The 20,237-nt window shown below is 35.0% G+C and overlaps 1 protein-coding gene across 14 annotated transcripts in view; it reads right to left on the reverse strand.

Moving 5' to 3' along the window:
• Positions 1–20,237, reverse strand: part of DOCK7 (dedicator of cytokinesis 7) — a 228,122-nt gene that overhangs the window by 54,427 nt on the left and 153,458 nt on the right. For 5 of the 14 annotated variants that reach the window (XM_045477636.1, XM_045477641.1, XM_045477640.1 and 2 more), the window contains exons 23-32: positions 17,119–17,211; positions 15,844–15,933; positions 15,485–15,520; positions 14,801–14,896; positions 13,001–13,141; positions 12,794–12,907; positions 10,594–10,764; positions 8,738–8,877; positions 3,849–4,018; positions 2,475–2,629 (exon numbers count right to left, since the gene is read on the reverse strand). In XM_045477636.1, the coding sequence (XP_045333592.1) occupies positions 2,475–2,629; positions 3,849–4,018; positions 8,738–8,877; positions 10,594–10,764; positions 12,794–12,907; positions 13,001–13,141; positions 14,801–14,896; positions 15,485–15,520; positions 15,844–15,933; positions 17,119–17,211 (1,206 nt within the window). The remainder of the gene's footprint in view (positions 1–2,474; positions 2,630–3,848; positions 4,019–8,737; positions 8,878–10,593; positions 10,765–12,793; positions 12,908–13,000; positions 13,142–14,800; positions 14,897–15,484; positions 15,521–15,843; positions 15,934–17,118; positions 17,212–20,237) is intronic. The other 9 variants (XM_045477649.1, XM_045477651.1, XM_045477648.1 and 6 more) reach the window with 3 other exon arrangements.

Here is a 20,237-nt window from a genome sequence, read left to right on the forward strand (position 1 = left end):
GGAAATATCCTGAATAAAAGTATATACATACAGGATACATGTAAAGGAATCTATAGAACTACTATTTGAAATAACCCAAAATCAGAAACCATTCATGCATCCAAGAATAAAATAAGTTAAAAAAAAAGGTAAATAGTTTTATATATAGTCAGACAATTGAATGTCATACAGAAACACGTATCAGTAAATTATAGCTACATTTTATAATATGGACGAATGATAAAAATATAAAATTAAACTACAGGATTTAGGGATGCCCACTTGAACGGTAAAACAATAAGCAAAATTAAGCAATTAGTTAGAATAGAGGGTGGCGTGGTGGATAGCTGTGGTGGAGAAGAAAATCCAATTGGCTGAAAGGCAGCCAATGTTCTATATTTTGTCCTGAGAGGTGGCTACAAAGGTGTTCATTTTACAATGTTTTGTAAATTTGTACATTTATGATTCATGTAATTTTTAATATATAGTATATTTCACCTAAGAAAAGTTTTAAAAAGTGAAAAGGATGGTCAACAAAATGGTGCACAGTGGTCCTTCTGAGAGGAGGGATTGGATTGAGGGCAGACTGGAAACTTCCAAGGAATTTGCAATGTTCTATTTCTGAAGTTGGGTGGTGGGTACATTATTGTTTCTTTTATTGTTATACTTTAATTGTACACGTACTTTTGATGTTATACATACAAAATAATATATAAAGTACAAGGAATAAAAGAAAGTTGATAAATTGAATTCATCAAAATTAAAAACGTGTGCACTTCAAATGACACAATCAACAAAGCAAATAGAAAATCCACAGAACAGGAGAAAATATTTGCAAATCACATATCTGATAAGGGATTTGTACTCAATATATAAAAAAAAATCCTTTTAACTCAATAACAAGGAAGTAACACAATACTAAACTGGCAAAGAATATGAATGAACTTTTCTCTAAATAAGACATACGAAAAAGATGTCTCAATAAGCAAACGAAGATGCTCAACATCAGCAGACATTAGGGAAATGCAAATCAAAACCACAGTGAGATACTACTCTATACCAAGGTGGTTATAATAAAAAAAAAGAGATAATAGCAAAGGTAGGTGAGGATATGAGAAACAGGAATCTTAATTTATTGTTGGTGAGAATGTAAAATGGTGCAGCCACTTTGAAAATTCCGAAGTTTCCAAAAATGTTAAACACAGAGATACCAGATGACCCGACAAATCCACTTCTAGATATCTACCTAAGAGAAACAAAAACATATGTGTACACAAAGACATGTATACAAATGTTCACAGTAGCATCATTCCTAACAGTCAAAAAGGGAAAAGGATCCAAATGATCATCGACTGATAAATGGATGAAAATCTGGTATATCAATACAAAAGAGTATTATTTGGCAATTAAAAAAAAAGGAAGTGCTGATATACATTACAACATGGCTGAATCACAAAAATATTATGTTTAGTAAAAAAGCTAGACATAGAAGATCACAGTATGTAATTCCATTTACATGAAATGTCCAGAATAGGCAAATCTAGATAGATATAAAGTAGACTAGGTGCTGCCTAGGGCTGAGAGGAAATAGGGAGTGGCTACAGAACAGGTCTCAGGGTTCTTTATGGGGAAATATTCTAAACTTAGATTGTAGTGATGGCTGCATCTGTAAATATATCAAAAACCATGAAATTGTATAGTTAAAATGGATGAATCTTTTGATATGTAAATTATCTCAATTAAACTAAGTCAACAGGCTAGCTTCCATAAGTATTGTTGCATTTTTCTGAAAGAACGTCATTTGAAACTTTAAGAGCTTGATCTTGGTCTACTGTTTGTTTCCTCTCTGCTCCCATATCCTTTGTTCCTTAAGGGGGGAAATTACAGGGGCAGAGAACCTATCAATTTTCTTAAACATGAAACAGGATAAATTTTAACAGATTAAAAAAATATTTTCAATTGCTAAACAGTGAGAATATTTCTTAGGGTTGAAAAAGAATAAAATGGATTTTGAAAATAGGGACGCCTGGGTGGATCAGTCGGTTAAGCGTCTGACCTTGGCTCAGGTCATGATCTCATGGTTCATGAGTTCAAGCCCTGTGTCAGGCTGTGTGCTGACAGCTCAGAGACTGGAGCCTGCCTCGGATTCTGTGTCTCCCTCTCTCTCTGCCTTGCTTCTGCTCATGCTCTGCCTCTCTCTCAAAAATAAACAAACATTAAAAAAGAAAGAAAGAAAAGAAAGAAAATAGGCTATATACAATAAGGCAATTTTCAAATTTTGAATGACAGAATACACAGCTCTATACCATAAACCTTGAGGTATTAATAATTTTTATAACAACTTAGTATAAGATAAGCAGAACCTTAATGCTTCCACAAATAAAACTCACAGTACTTTTGCATCAGTTAATACAATAACCTCAGTTATTTAAGAGGATATCCTTGTAAGTATCTGTTTTTCCAGGAAAAAACTTCTGCAGGAGGGTTGTTCTTACCGATGATGTGAGGAGGAAACTGCCGGGCCTGGTTAGCTGAGGGACTGATGTTCCTGCAATTGCCATGGCAACTGTCTGGCTTATCATGCTTCCGCTCTCACTTTCATAGTCATCAGTGGCTATACAAATTGGTCTTCCTCTTTGATTGTGAGTTTCTGGAAAAATCATCCCCAAATAAATAAATAAAATTCCATTTAGGTTAATTAATGGTTACTGAGCATACAATTTCCTTTCCTATTCCCCATTACTCTTTAAAGGAAAAACCTATTAAGATGTAGTATTTATCATTAGATTTACTTATTTTAGACAATATTTTAAACATTAACCCATTCCTACAACAATAATGTGTAGTTTTGTAGAGAACTTTAACTTGCTAGTAAAAGAAGATATAATAATATAAACATTTCTGCCTTCAAATAAAAGAAGCCCATTTTAGCGATCAAAATACTGGTTGAACACACAAGAACCAGTCCCATAAAGGCATGGAGTTGGTTATCTTTGTATCACCAGCTCTGTTGAAGTTCTTAATATGTATTAGGTACTTAGTAAATGTCTGTTTTTATTTTATTGAACTGGAAGTACTTTATCAGGTTAAATGTTAATTTAAATGCAAACTACAGTATTTCCTTTAGGGCAAGTAAATTCTAAATATGGAAAGCAAGAGCAATAAAATTTTGTGAGTTCTAGGTTTTAAAAAGTAACGGAACTTCAACTTATAAACCCAGTATTAATGATAAACATAATTCTTGATATTCAGGGGAATATTAATTTCAGTCTTATATATGAATAAAATTGTGACTGAAGGTGGTAGACATCTGTCAAGTTTTCTGACATATTTTCTTCAGATGAACAGTATAGTCTCATACCAAAAATCCTATTTTCTAATAGGTAGGTACAGAAATGTCTTATATCATTAAAATTCATCTTAAGAACCAGTTAAGAGGGGCGCCTGGGTGGCGCAGTCGGTTAAGCGTCCGACTTCAGCCAGGTCACGATCTCGCGGTCCGTGAGTTCGAGCCCCGCGTCGGGCTCTGGGCTGATGGCTCAGAGCCTGGAGCCTGTTTCCGATTCTGTGTCTCCCTCTCTCTCTGCCCCTCCCCCGTTCATGCTCTGTCTCTCTCTGTCCCAAAAATAAATAAACGTTGAAAAAAAAAAATTAAAAAAAAAAGAACCAGTTAAGAAAAGTTTGTAGTGAATTCTCTCACATAATCAAAAGCTTTTCAGTAATATGGCTAAATATTTATAGTTTACTTATGTCAGTGTACATTTTCTTATAATTCTTTCCCTAAAATAAGATCTTTATCCTCAAGCTATTTCTAATATTTTTAAACACTGAGATTTTCTTTAAAAATTTGTTTTAAATATACTAAGTACCTGTAAAGTCATACAGCTGAGGAACAGTTTCCATGATAATGCCAATCAGAGGTAGATACAACATGGCCACCCTAGCCTTTATCTGGGGGTCAGAGTACCGTGGGTCTGAGTCGTGACTGGATAGTAAATTGTGTACCATATTGATGACTTTCTTGTGCAATCCAAACAGTCTATTTTAAAAAGAAGATGAAGAAGAAGCAGCAGCAGTAAGGTCACAGAGATTAGTAAATATCGTTAAAGCAAATAGTAAGTCATGGTACTGAGTTAATTTTAACTTAAACTTTGCCATATATTTGCATGTCCTTCTATAAAACATTTCTCATAAAATTAACAAATGTCTGTATAAAGTAAGGATAGAAGGAAAAAAGAAATGCTAAACAAATTCACTGAGGAGTAAATCTGAGTGTTTTTACATTATCTCCTTATTAGTGCATACTCATATTGAATATGAACAGTATGGTTATATTTTAAAACAAAAAACGAAAAGTAAATAAATCATAAGTAGCTTCAAATTTTATTTCAAATTAGATCTTTTACCAAAAGTTTACATTTACCAAAACTAAACTTTTATTTCCTTTTTCTAATAGAAAAATCCTCTACTTAATGGATTATGCAGTCCATAGGCTCGAGAGTTGCCTTTGATGTCTCTTTTGAAAGTCAACTTCCTTGCTCATTCTACCTCATTCAGGCCCTACACCTTCCCGATCCCTTCAGTTTCAACTGGGCTAAAATACTCATTGTCACTTTTTTTTTTCTTTTTTTTTTTGCCTCTTTTTATGTTAAAGGTGCTTTGACTATGCCAACTATTCTAATTAAACATTCGGCCAACTTCCATAGGCACTCTTAAGGCAACACCTGGCAGTGGTGCCACATCTCATTCTCTCCCCTGCAGCCTATCACCATCAGTATGAGGATAAGACTTTACCTCCAACTTCTGTCTTTTAGTAAAGAAAAACCATTCAGAATTTGCTCTGGCCAGATCTTTTAACACATCTGCACCTTTGTATCTCCATCATTCCTTCTGTCTCAGAAAAAGTTGTATCTTCTCTCAAAAGGAAATTTCTGCATTATGTTCAATGAACTGCATGTTTCTTCAACAGCTTCAATGCCCCCCTCATAAACTCTTCCCTTCTTTCTTTCAAATGAGACTTTCCTATGTTGAAAATACAAGTTTACTTAAAACTAGTTTCCTCTAGCTTATATAGTATCCCTTTGCAATAAACTACTATAATAATTTCCCCAGTAATAAACTTCCTGAATATACAGTCCATAGCATGTGCTTACTTCCTAGTAAATGGAATTTTTAAATAAATTTAGAAATTTTATTTGATTTTTAATTATTTAAATAAATGTATGCTTTTATTAAACAAAATTAAATTAAATTTAAATATTTAAAATTTAAATTAAATTTAAATATATAAGCCCCCTACTCCCTTTTTTTTGAAACTAACAGTTTGAATGTTTACACATGGCACTGTAATAGCTTTATCATTTAATAGCTAAATAATTTTTTAGATATTTAACTTGTTTCCCTACTTAAGATATGAGGGTAATTACCTACCTCATAAGGCAGCTGTGAGAGTTAAGTTGCGTAGTTTATGTAACATACTTATTAGCACACTATCTTGCACACTGCCTTCTGCAGTATATACTAGCTTTTGTCACTTTTTAGATCACATAGCCAATTTCAAAGCTGGGATTGGAAACCAGGTAGTCTTACTCCAGAGTCCTTAATCTTATCTGCCACTTTACATTGCTATATATGAAATCAAGCTGGAGATTTTTCTTCTTTCCAGATTTTTATTCAGAAAGTGTAGTTTTAAACACTGTCCAGAAACACATCTAAATGACATACCTCAGATTTTATTCTCCAGTTATCTACTCGACACTGTCATCTTATCTTTTTTCTTCTCAATATTTTCTCCAAATAGTTCCAAACCTTCCTCATACTCTCTCTCATTTCATCCAAATCTCAGATTCTGGTCATTTGCTTTTTATGTTCTCCCTTGTGAATTTTTTCATTACCAGTGATGACTGCCAAACCTGGGTGCATATTCCTTAGCTGTCTGCAGCTACCAGACCGACTTCAACCCACCTATAACCCACTCATCTTCATGAAGCTTTTCCATATGTCTACATTACTTAATCATATGCAACTATTAAATATATGTTTATGCAGGACCTGCAACATCCTATTCTACGTGTTAGGGTAAGACATGGTCCCTGTTTTTAAAGAGTTTGAATAGCAACAAACACAGACACGAAAATAATTCAGTGTCACAAATGCAGTAGTAAAGGTATTCATGTTCTATAGAACTATGTCTATGCTACAAAATTAGCATTTAATCATAGAGTATGGTTTCACAGTCTTGATTTTCTAACTATAATGAAAGTTTCTAGGGAGCAACTCTTTGGTTTTAAAACATATTATTGCCACTCAAAGAATTATTCTCATTAGTAAGCAAATGAAGTAAAAAAGCATTCCTCTCAAGGATCTAAGATATTGTATGCTGTATTTTATCTATATACCATTAAAGAATATAAAATTTAAAGATGGAATCTAAGTCTCTTAGTCACTCATTGAATTAATATCTATTTATGCATATGTATTCATCCACTTTGTACTAGACACAATTCTAAGGCATTGGAAGGATGGTAGTGAAAAAGAAAGATCAAGTGCATGCTCTCATGAAATCACACTCTAATGGGAGAAGACCGAAATTAAGCAGCACATTTCATATAAGTGTTTTGTAGAAAATAAAAGAGGGCTACATGTTTAAGAATGATTGTGGCAAGGTAATGTGGCTCTAATTTTGCCTGGATGGTCAGTGAAAGCCTGAGAAGATGCTATTTGAGTGGAGACCTGAAGAATCACAAAGAGCAAATGGGTACATGACAGTCATAGAGTAATGTGAGCACTGCTTCAGGCAGAGAAAAGAACCAAGTGCAAATACCCTAAGGTGTGAATGACTTTGCCACATTAAAGAAACAGAAAGAAAGACCGGGATGGCTAGATTTTAGGATGTGGGTAGGGAAGACAGAGGCAGAAGTACAGAAAAGCCAGGTAAATAGAACTTTGAGGACCATTATTAAAAGTTTGGATTTGGGGTGCCTGGGTGGCTCAGTTGGTTAAGTATCCAGCTCTTGATTTTGGCTGAGGTCATCACACAGTCATGACATGGAGCCCTGTGTCAGGCTCTGCACTGAGAGTGAAGCCTGCTTGAAATTCTCTCTTTTCCTTTCCCTCTGCCCCTCCATACACTCTCTCTCTCTCTCTCTCTCTCTCTCAAAAGAAAAGAGAAGAGAAGAAAAGAAAAGAAAAAAAAGTCCGGATTTTACCCAAAGAATATGAAAACACTAATTCAAAAAGATATATACACCTCTGTGTTTACTGCAGCACTATTCACAATAGCCAAGATATGGAAGCAATCATCCATTAACAGATAAAGATATAGAATATATATATATGCATACATATACATATATACATATGTATACATATACGTGTGTGTGTGTGTATATATTGAAAAAATATATATTTTTGAGAAGAAAAAAAAATAAGATGACAGATACACACACACACACACACACACACACACACACACACACACAATGGCATATTAGCCATAAAAAAGAATGAAATCTTGCCATTTGCAACAACATGGCTGGATCTGGAGGGTATTAAGCTAAGTGAGGGGTGCCTGGGTTGCTCAGGTTAAGCATCCAACACTTGATTTTGGCTCAGGTCATGAACTCATGGTTTGTTAGTTTAAGCCCCATGGATTCTCTCTCTCCCTCCCTCTCTTTCTCTCTCTCTGCCCCTCCTCTGCTCATGCTCTCTCTCTCTCAAAAATAAACTTAAAAAAAAAAAAAAAAACTACACGATATAAGTCAAAGAAAGACAAATAACATACAATTTCACACATAGGTGGAATTTATGAAACAAAACAAATAAAGATAAAAAGATAAACAAAAAAAAAAACCCAGCCTCTTAACTCTGTACAACAAACTGATGGTTACCAGAGAGGGGATGTGTGTGGGGAGGGGGGGAAGAGGTGATGGGGATTAAAGAGTGCACTTGTTGTGATGAGCACCGGGTGCTGTATCAAGTGTTGAATCACTATATTGTACACCTGAAACTAATATTACAGTGTATGTTAACTGGAATTTAAATAAGAATTAAGAAAAAAAAAAACTCCTAAAGATCCTATTATGAGGATAAAAAAGGAATTATTATCCAAAGGAATAATGATCATGGAAATTTTTAACAATAACTATTAAGATAGAAATACCCTATAGGGAAGCTGCACCATAATACTCAAGCTATTTCTATAAATTCACATCACCAGACAATATGCCCTTTCCTTACTGTATCAATTTCCAAAAATTCTACAGAAGTGTACACAACTTTGGAAGTTCTTAAAACCTAAAGACATTTGTTTATAGGACAAAGTTTGAAATAAAATGCTATATAGTATAATGGCAAATGACACATTTTCTGTACAAGGAATCAAATAGAAAACCAGACCATTTTCCTCAATTGAAATGTGTCTACTGTATATACCAATAAATCTATCAGTTAACCCACTAATATGCACAAATATTTTGTATAACCATTAAGAAGGGGGGGAAATGCTACCAAATAAACCACAATACACCACTGAGTTCAAGACAAACCTCAAATTCGGAGATGATAAAGTATGAAAAAATGGCTTTCTTAAAATCAATGAAATGAAAAAATAACATGGGTATGGAACTTAGTAAATACAGAAGTAGATTACGAGTGGTGCAGAGTATTCTTTTGATTCTTAGAAGTATCGGTGTGATACTTCTGTCCCATTATCCAAAATCAAACTGATATTCTACAAGGCAAAAACTAGTCTACTTACCCTTCAGCATCAGGGTCTAAAATGACAGCCAGCTCTGTTAACACAAGTCCTGCCAAATAATGCTGTTGGCGAAAAGGCACAGACAATTCAAACATATTTGCAATCTTCTGGTCTTGTACGTTTGTGGAAAATCCAGAACTCTGTTTGGGAGTGAGGTAGGACAAAACAATAATAGCTGTGCAACAGAACATCCTACAGACAGAACATTACAACAAATGCAGTACGAGCATTATCTCAATATGAGATACACTTTGTGTAGGGTAGTTTATTTTACATTACTATTATTCGCACTGGAAAAAGTAACTGCTCCTATTTTTCGTACAGGAGACTATGATGGAAAAAAAACACTTTTAATTATTTTCAATTTCCCTTTTCTCATACTGAAACTTTTCCAACTGTTTTTTTTTTCCTTTATTCTTTTAGCCACTTAATGTTTCAGTATCATACCCTGAAGGAGAAAAAAGTAACTCAATCCAAATGACGTATTATTGAGTTTTTAAAAGATTTTTAATACTGCAAATAGCATCCCTCCAAGACACAGTTCAAGGCAAGAGTGTTTACAATCTCATCTCCCTCTAATCCACATTCAAGACCATCCATGTGATATTTTTCAGAACAACAGGTTTCAGATTTCTCTATAGAGAAATCATCTTGCTAGTAAGTATATAAAATTATTCTTGCCTACCCCTACCCCAGAAACAGTGAGGTCTCTGTCACCCATTAGAATCTGAAAAATATATGTAGATAAGAAAGTAGGGACCAAGATAATGGAAGACATTCTATTAATTTCTTGGCTGAATGAGATGTTCACGGGGGGAGTTAGGTATAAACAACTGTGTTTCATTACAGGTTTTAGGAACAGCACTTACGATTAATTTGTTCTTCACTGTGTGGCCACATCTTTGGCAGAGGATGTGGGAAGAAAGCGAAACACTAGCCTTATCCATTCTAGGAAGAAGTGTATGCTAGCCAGGTAAAAGAGTATGTGAAAATAGGCCAATCCCTAAGACTTTTCATAAAGGTAAAATGAAAAGTTGTGGGTGCTCTCTGATGTTTTCCAATGTAAATAAAGTTAAAATTTTTTTTCTATCAAACATCTGAGATTGAACCAGGCTTCTCTGATACTAAAGCCACAAAATCCTTTAATCTCCATCGGTATGATAAGATACATAATAATTGCTACAACAACCTTTTTTTGCCTTGAGAGAAACTACTAGCTGTTGAAGTCAGTTGTACCCAATAAAACCCTATGAACATCCATCTGGTTTCCTTTGGGTTACCTAGGTACAAGAGAGGTAGGCAGGCCTTTCCCAGGACTGCACTGAAGTTTGACTTCTTTCTTTGCTAAATTATGCTTCACTTTTTTTCCTTTCACAGGTATTGATCCCTATTTAACATCTTCCATCCCAAGCTCAAGACAACCTTGCATCTGCTTCAAGAAAACCCATCTTGTGAAAATATCTAAAAGGCTTATATAAGTCAATTCACTCACATGGATGTGTATAAATCTCTAAGAAGAGTACAACATAGTAGATAAGAGCTTGGGCTCTAGAATAAAGTCTACCTGTGCCTTGATTCAAAGCCTAGCTTTGCCACTTATTACCGTTCGGCCTTGGGTAATTTAATGACCTTTCTGTATTTCCTACGTAAAATGTGTTTCATATGTAAAATGAGAATAACAGAACTTACCTCCTAGAATTGCTCTAAAGGGCAAATGATCAATACTTTTAAAGCATTCAGTATGGAGCCTATCACATACCTATTATTCATAGTGTTACTTATAATTTTTTCCAGGGTTTAGAATGCTTTCTTACAAACATGGGCTTTAAAAATTTTTTTTCAGACACCCTGCATACCTGAGATGTTGCAGAAGAAACAGAAGGTGATGGTGATGCAGGTGGAGTAAGCAGGCTGCAGGGCAAGTTTAATGTAACATAGTGCTCATGGCTGCAGACAATTCGCAGAAAATCCAGTCTCAAGGACACGAGGACACTTGGATTTGGTAATGAATAAAGCTTTGAAGATACCTTGTAAGCATTATATAAACAAAAGAACACCAATTGAATATAACATTTCTCTAAGCCAGCATCAGAATGACAGATTAAGGAATTAAAGAACAGTATTCAGTGGACAGTTTTTGGATTTTGTGGTTTAAACATTATCAGCTTTTTCCAGAGTTACTGCTAGAATAAAAACTTTGGAACTACAAGATCTATTAAGATTTATAAATCCACTGACTAGGCCAGAAGCCACATTCTTTATATTTCCAATACAGCATTAATATTTCCATTTCTCAAAGATGCACTTTATGAAGCAAAAGTCTACCACCAAAATAGCTCCATGAAAGAAATGATACATTCTTTGGATAATTAGCACCTTGTGTTACTCTATATTGATGATTACCTATTTGTCTATATACCCAGCTACACCATAAGCTACTCTCAGGAGACATATATACACTGACTTAGGAGCTCTGGCACCCTAGGGTCTAGCTCAATGTCTGGCAAATATAGGATGTCAATGCTTGAAGAATAACAACAGATTTGAGGAGCAACAGAACATGAAGTTTGGGGGGGAAAGTAAAAATAATACGTATTAAAATTTTTTTTAATGTTTATTTATTTTTGAGAGACAGACAGAGTGTGAGCGGGGGAGGTGCAGAGAGAGAGAAGAGACACAGAATCTAAAGCAGGCTCCAGGCTCTGAGCTGTCAGCACAGAGTCCAATGCAGGGCTTGAATCCACGAGCCACGAGGTCATGACCTGAGCTGAAGTCAGATGCTCAACTGACTGAGCCACCCAGGTGCCCCGGCAGTGTCTTTTAAAACAACACTTAACTGAGTGAGCCACCCAGGTGCCCCCCCCCCCCACCAATAATACATATTATTACAAATATTTGGAAGTGGGTCAGTGCCCACATGTAGTTTTAACTTCTCTATTAAAAGAAACATACAATAAAGGCATCCAATAGAACAGAGCTTCAAGATTCTAAACATTAGACTGCCAAATAGCATTTCTAAAGAAGTAGTTCTCAGAAACGAGACTGTGGACCAGCTGGGAAATGTTACACACACACTATGTCCCACACTCCCCACCCCCAGGACTCAAAGTACTCAATAATGCTGGGATAGTACCCAGAGAGCTATATATTTTTAAATTTCCTTTAAAAGGTAATTCTAGGATGATTATATAGCTCACTTACCCAAATGGCCTGTCAGGACCAATAACTAATGTTTTCCAAAAGGCACATTTCATTAATCAGTTGATAAAAATTTTAAACTAAAGTCAGTTTTTCAGGGAAAAGTTCCACGATGCTTTTTTTTTTTTTTTTAACGTTTATTTATTTTTGAGAGAGAGACAGAATGTGAGCGGGGTAAGGACAGAGAGAGAGAGAGAGAGAGAGAGAGAGAGACAGAGAGAGAAAGAATCCGAAGCAGGCTCCAGGCTCCATGCTGTCAGCACAGAGCCTGACACGGGACTTGAATTCACAAACCATGAGATCATGACCTGACCCAAAGTCAGACGCTTAACCTACTGAGCCACCCAGGCACTCCTATGATGTTTTTAGTTTAGTAAAAACAACATAACGAATGACACTGGGGATTTGGGTAAACATCTGTCCATGATTCTAAGCTCTACTATGTCTAGGTCTACATTAGAAGGAATACAAAGCAAAATGAAGCTGCTTTAAAAATCACCCAGTAAATACACAAAAAAGTTCACGTGGCTGTTCATTCAGTATAACTGCTACTCTTGCATGGCATCTTGGGGATGCTTTACATTTAGACCACTGACTTGATGATCTGTTTCAGAATGGGAATCGAAGAGTCATGAGTGGGCCAGTATAACCCAAGAAAAAGTCAGCTGCACAGGTACCAGCTTGCCATTGTCCTGTAGCCTTATAAAACAAATGAAATTTACTTTTTTCTTACTAACAAAAATACACTGCTTTTTAAAAACATCAGTATATGAATGTATTCTTGAAGATCTCTTAGCTGCAACCCTAGAAACAACAAACACAATATTTAATTGTTAATTATTACTAACTACACATTACCTGTTTGTAGCAGGTCTTAATAAGGCTAAAGACAAATCCTCTATCCATAACAGACAGCAGATCGTTGAGAAAGAATGCAAGGCTTGTGTTGAGTCTCTCAACCATTTCTGTGTCCTGGAAAACAGAATAAAAAGCAAAAACAAATAAAAGTATGATAGTTTAATGTGAGCTTGAAAGAGATTCAATTTAAAAAAAAGTTATCATTACCTTCTGAAATCGTGAAACTATATCACTAGCAATTGTGCTGACAAGAGCAGCAATGTCATCCATGAATCGTTCTGGAAAACGACTTTTCCTTGGTGCATCAAGTTTATCATTAAAGTATAAATGGTGCACCATGCTCTTTACCTGAGAAAATAAATAAGCCATTAGTTTAACTTCTTATGGATGTAATTAACAGCTAATCACATTAGGGCTATTTTTTCAAATTGCTGAGTGATTTAACAGATAGCCGAAATACTTTTAGCTCCTCAAGTATTTTGAAAATTTCCCTGCAATATTTTGTATGCTCCCAAGAAATATGACACACTGTACAAGTCAATCACTGCATCACCTCTATAAAATTCTCCTGGCTATCAACAGGAAAAGAATGATGAACATCAACAGAAAAAAATTTCACTCTTTAAATTGTTTTAAATGAAATCTTTCCACCGCTCAACATTTTGACATTCCATATCCCGCAAACTGCAGCTCTAACAGCCTAAACACATTGACTTCACTGCAGTGTCTTCAGCCTCTAGCATAGAGTAACATAGGGTGAGGGTACATGAATTACTGATGACTCAATATGAATATTAAGATATTAGATCAAAATTAACAAAGTGATTTATGTGTACAAAATGCTTCTGGATATCAATTCTTAACACAACAATATGATAACAGTAATAGAGAATTCAGGGAAATTGAAGCCAAGTTTCAACAATTAGTAAATAGCACAGCCAAGACTTAAACTGCAGCCTTTTGACTATTTTAAAGAATTTGAACATATATATAAGACTCAAAAAATAAGTCAAAATTTCAATGTGATCTTATACTAAAAGCACAAGAATTACAAAATTAGCTGCCTATCACTTACATAGGGCCCCTGACTTATTTTCTTTTGTAGATTAGTAAATCTTTAAGAAAAAATGTCTTCTTATCCCTAATATAGGCAACATTCAATGCTGAGAAAAAAATGTCTTCTTATCCCTAATATAGGCAACATTCAATGCTGAGAATCTGAAAACTCCTTTTGTTTCTTCCATTCTTTTGTTGTTTTGTCTCATTTTTGTACACATTTCTCTTTTGCAAGGAAAAATTTCAAGGACTTCAGCTTTCTAGAGGCTGAACAGGAAGATCCCTAGGGCCTGAACACCTGAGTTTGAATCACAGTTCTGCTATCTAGAAGCTACATCAACTTCGATAAATTGCTTAATCTCTCTGTGCCTGGGTAACACGCAGCTCACAGGGGCGGTGCCACCACACTGTATGCACTCGGTAAATTTTTATTGCTTTTGTGTATATATGTGTTTATGTGTGTACAAATATTTATTAAGATATTAATTCGTTTGTTTTTAATACCATTTATTGAATTGAGTGACAAGCATTGTGGGTTTTTTTTTCTTTTTTCTTGGCTGTAACTGGCATTTCCCTAAGAGCTTTCTAACCATAAAAGCAGTGAGTACCTTATAAAGCTTTTTTTATCTGTTTGGGATGAAGTCTATACTACCGCCATCATACAGTAGCCACATTCAGACTAAAGTACAATGTACCATGTTTCCTTTAAAAAGATAGCTGCTTCTGCAACCATCTCTAGAAAAGTGGTTAACGAGAGCTTCCTAAGTCCACCTCAATTGTGCCGAGTGTCCACAGTGTTTATTTAGAGATGTAACACACGTAATTTTGTCTTGGACACACATGTCAAATCATGCAATGGCATTAGAAAAAGATTTTTAGGAGAAAATAATGAGCTAGCACAAAGTTGTTAACTAAGGAAAACAATATTAAAAGTGTGTGTAGGTTGCTCACCATTAACTCAAAAAAGAACCAGGCTTGTTGCAAAGCTGACTCCCGAACGCTGCCACTGCAAACCACCCACTGCAAAGCCAGCTCCTCATGAAAAAGCTATCCAGAAGTAAATCCAAAGTTATTATTATCAAAGTCATATCTGCTGATAACACAAACCAAATAATAATGCAATTACAAATGAAGATATAATGGGAGTAAGCAAAATAAGGCATGTGAACCATTCAATGATGCAGTGAGGACACCCATTAACGAAACGGCTGTTTATACATGTAAGACAGTGGCATGTTGAACAGCTGAAAAAATTACATGTTATCTTGCAGTAAAATGTAATTTTAAAAGGACAGGTGGGAAAAGAGCCTCCTAAATTGTACCTGCAAACAGAAACTAGACCAAAAACTCACAGTTACAAATACTATCTTGTCTGTGCCTTAAATACATATTTCAACATATGCAAATACATTCATGAACTTTGCTGGTACAATTTAGGAAATACCTTTAAAAATTTTAACTTTTGATGTAAGCCATTAATTTTCAAGTTTTCAGGTATTTGAAGTCTTTTTATAAACATAGAAATCTCCTGCCTTATAATGGATATGCATACAAAGCATTTGCAAAATAGTGTATATCAATATGAAAAAGGACTAACAAAACTGTGCATAAGGGAAGCAAATCAACATATCTTACTAAGAGTGATAATTTTTCTAACTCATCTTCCTTTCCCTGGAAATTTAAAACACAAAACAGAAGCAGTTACAGAAACAGAATTCAGAGTTGATACATTTTTTTGGTACTAAAATTTGATGATCAAATTTGATTTCAAACAGTCAATCCCAAAGATATAAACATTATAATAGCATAAAAGAGCATACACTGAAGTGGTATGCCCAAAAAAGGCATCAGACAAGCAGAGCTTGCTGAATGGTATTTTTAAACAAATAATTTAAATGCAATTATTATAACATACTGGTTTACTTAAAGAAATCTTACATCTATTTAACTGTTGGAATTTTCCCCCTATATGGATTGTCTTCATATGAATCTACCTTTTTAGTTGGTAAGCGTCCCGTTAATGTTTGTAAGAAACTTGACGTCTCTGTGTGCGAAGACATACGATTACAACTTCGATCCATAGCCTATGGAGTGAAGGTGGATGAATGACGAGATAACATTAAAGTCCGCTGTGGATGACTTTGCAGCTTAAGGATTACATACAGTTTTTAAAATCATTTTATTGTGTTTTCAACAACTGTTTTATTGTTCATCTAATTTTCACCATTTTAAGCTGCTTTAATGACAGTAGAAGTATCAAAATGGCTTCTATATATTTTTAGTAAAAAGAGTATTTTAACCACTATATAAATTCAGAGTGCTGCAAAGAATGAAACTTTTATCTCTGTGATCTATACACATGCACACATCTAGTAAGAGAAAGCAAAAAGTAAAAACATACTTCTCACTGGTCTCAGATCAAAAAATCAAGAATTTTATATTCAATAAAGAAAATTAAAAGATTAGAATGGTTTCTCCCACTTTCCAGTAGGATCAAAACCTACTATTCGGTTTTGTCATATACTTCAAATATAAAACACTGTCGATATTAACCATGGAATTACATTCTTCCAGAACAAGAGCATTTTCCTCCAAAGCCAACACACAGATGAGAAGTATATTTTGAGGTATCATGCAATAGTAGCTATCAAGCAACTTGACTTAAGTAAGCAAATCCTAGTTCAATTAATCTAGAAACAAATTTCATACTTTGCAACACAATATAAATTAAAATTCAGTTTGGTTCTGGTACTAAATCTTACAGCATGGGGATTATATACCGTTCAGATTTAATTTCAGTTTGTTACCAATATTTCCAGTCAGTAATTATGAAAAAAAAAAAAAAAAAAAGACAAGATAGTAAATGCTGAATGAAAATGATACAACAGCTACACTTTAAACCAAAAGCCAATGGAAAACTGTCAGGTTTTTTCCATACCAATTTTTTTTTTTTAATTCCTACTAAAGATGTACTAGCCCTAAAGTAGAAACTGTTATAAAGCCATTGATTGCATAAGCAGCAGGCACTGAAATACTGATATGGTATACAAGGAGGGAAGGGAAAGAAGACAGGAAGTAGGAAAGGAGAGCATTACTGGTACAATTGGTGGTATTCATGCATAGTAGTGGGAAAATGTGCTAAGTAAACAAAAATACACACTTTTTAATGATTAAAAAGCAAGCCACTGAAATCATAGTATGTACTAAAAAGTAACGTTCTAAAGGGAAACATCAGCAGCCAATAAAGAAACCTCTAATATAAACACCACCTGTGTTGACTCTGCACTTGGACTGGGGTTGGATCCCCATGGGGCAGCTTTTGGACCACCAGTGTTAACCCAGGAATTGGAGCGATCTAAACCCTAAGCATATAATAGAAAGCAGTTGGAAAGGAAAGAAATATTACATGTGGCATGCTATAAATTATTCCTAAAGAAATCCAGACTTTCCAATGCAAACATATTTTTAATTAGTACTGTTAAAGCAACCAAAATTCTTAGGCACCTAGAAGTATTAGTTCACCAAAATTACATTCATTACATAATGTTTTTTTTTTTTAATTTTTTAATGTTTATTCAATTTTGAGAGAGAGAAAGAGTGACAGAATACAAGCAGGAGATGAGCAGAGAGAGAGGGGGGGGGGGGGGGGGAGACACAGAATCAGAAGCAGGATCCAGGCTCTGAGCTGTCAGCACAGAGCCCAACGTGGGGCTCAAACCCACAAACCGTGAGATCATGACCCAGGCCAACGTCAGATGCTTATCCAACTGAGCCACCCAGGTGGCTTTTAAATCACAAATATTAAGTTTGTTTTTAAATCACAAATATTAAGTATAGCATTTAAAGATAATTTCTCTTTATGTAAAGGGATCACCTTAGAGAACCAACTAAAGTTCCCATAGTACCATCCCCCCAAACTCTCTTTAAAGATGGCACAAATTAGCAACAGATTATTTCCTCTGAACCAACTAGGATTTAAAAGGAAAAAAAATGTAAGAAGAAAATCATTCTTGTCTAAAAGACTTTACTTTCATTTTGTCATGAGTGAAACTTCTGTGCACTGATATTCCATAATTCTATTTGACCCTGCTTCCTCTTTCACTTTCTTTTAGGGACCAATAGGAGAAATCAAGCAAGAAAATTAAGGAAAAAATTAAGAAAATAAATAGGATGACTAATATTTGCTCCTCCCTAAAAATGATGGTGGATTTGGAGTTGCGCTCAGTTTTACAGTGACTGTTAAAATGAAACATAATGGGCTACTATTTTATATAAATATTATAAAGAAAAGCATTATGATGGTACTGTCTACAGGAATTATATCTTCATCATTACTATCATTGAAGTTAAGTTAACATGCTACTAATGTGTATGGCCAGAAGAGAATTACATCTGTTCTTCTCTCAAAGAAGTTATGATCCCAGGTGAAGGGATGTTTTAATGTCTTAAGCCTGACTGATCATTACAATCACTGGGAAGTTTTGTAACATTCAGATTCTGGGCCCCAACCCCAGAAAACCTGATTCAGCAACCCGGGCTGTAGCCTGGAATCTGCTAAAAGAACTAGAGCCAGTTGTAAGGGATTTTTTTAAGAGGACTCTTGGAGTAAGAATAAAGAAGACAACCCAATACAAGGAGACAAAAAATAGGGTGTCAGTATGGACCCAAACCAGAAAGCTCCAAAGGAAAGGTAAAAGAAAAACAAGAGTAGTAACAATAATAATCAACTGTGTAGACATTTATATCACCTGGGAAGGTCAACAACAAAAATGTGCAGGGCCTTATGTCTAAACAAATAAGAATCTCTGGGATTGAAGCCCATGTATCAGTATTATGGGAGGGAATGAGGATTAGGGAGAGTGAGGGAGGGAAGACAAACTAACTCTCAAGAGCTTAGGTTTTAGGGAGAATATGTGCCCTATTGTTCTAAAAATAGAGACTGACTGAAATGATATAATAATCACCCATTTCCACTCATTTTTTATACTGAATGTGTAAGATGAGTGTAGTTGAAATCCAAGTTCAACTGCTTACTAACTGTAAAATCTAAGGTAAATTACCTAATCTCTTTTTCAGTTTCTTTGCAATAAAATAGGAATAATGATAGTCTCCCTCATATTGCAAAGATCGAATTAAAAAATGGAACTAAAGGATGCCTGGGTGGCTCAGTCAGTTAAGTGACTGGCACTTGATCTCAGCTCAGGTCGTGATCTCACGGGTCATGAGTTTAAGCCAAGGGGCAGCACAGAGCCTGCTTGGGATTCTGTCTCTCTCTCTCTCTCTCTCTCTGCCCTTCCCCAACACACACGTGCTCTCTCCTTCACTCTCTCAAAATAAATAAATAAACCTAAAAAAAAAAAGAATAAATATGGAAGTAAATATAGAAAACTCTCAAAAAATAGATCTAGCAGGCGTGCCTGGGTGGCTCAGTAGGTTAAGCATCTGACTCTTGATTTCAGCTCAGGTCATGATCTCACAGAGGTGAGACTGAACCCCCTGTAAGGCCAGAGCAGAGCATGGAGCCTACTTGGGATTCTCTCTCTCCTCTGTCTCTCTGCCCCTCCTCCGCTTATAAGCGTGTGCATGCATACTTGCTCTCTCTCTCAAAATAAACTTAAAAAGAAATAGTTTTGTTTTTAATGTTTATTTTTGAGGGAGAAAAAAAGAGCATGAACCTGGGAGGGGAAGAGAGAAAAGGGGACAGAGGATCTGAAGCAGGCTCTGCAGTGACAGCCCAAAGTGGGGCTTGAACTCACAAACTGCAAGATGATGACCTAAGCCAAAGTCAGACACTTAACCAACTGAGTCACCCACGTGCCCTAAAAAGAAACGGTTCTAACAAAAACTTTCTACATGTTTTTTAAATGCTTCCCAGCAAAGTAAAAGACAATATTCAAATACTAGTAACATTATGTAATCACATTTAAAATAAAATACCTACCTTCTCATAACCCTATGTTATTTCAAATAAAAGCAAACCAGCAAATGTTTTTCAAATATGTTAAAACTAAAGTTTTCACCAGACTCTCAAGTTAGGTTTCTCCACTGTATAAAGTTCTTTCTGCCATTTATAATTTTTACAACCACTACTCATGTTATAAAATTAATACATAGTATCTGATTTTTGCACTGTGCTCTTCACTCTACCATAAATTTCCACAATACCAATAATTTTTCCGTACTCTTAAATTCACTTTTCAATTCCTTAATTTCCTTTAAAACTAAGTCACAGGCTAATCAATAATGTGAGAAAAAATAATAAATCTCTTTGTGCCATTAACTGTATATTATATTCACAATATTGAGACGGAACAGTTATAATTACATCAAGTCAAAGCTAACTATTTAAAGAAAACCTGTGACCAATTATTTTGTAAAGCAAATAATT

Source organism: Leopardus geoffroyi, chromosome C1 (assembly GCF_018350155.1).
Source record: "Leopardus geoffroyi isolate Oge1 chromosome C1, O.geoffroyi_Oge1_pat1.0, whole genome shotgun sequence".
In the NCBI taxonomy this organism is placed as follows: Eukaryota; Metazoa; Chordata; class Mammalia; order Carnivora; family Felidae; genus Leopardus; species Leopardus geoffroyi.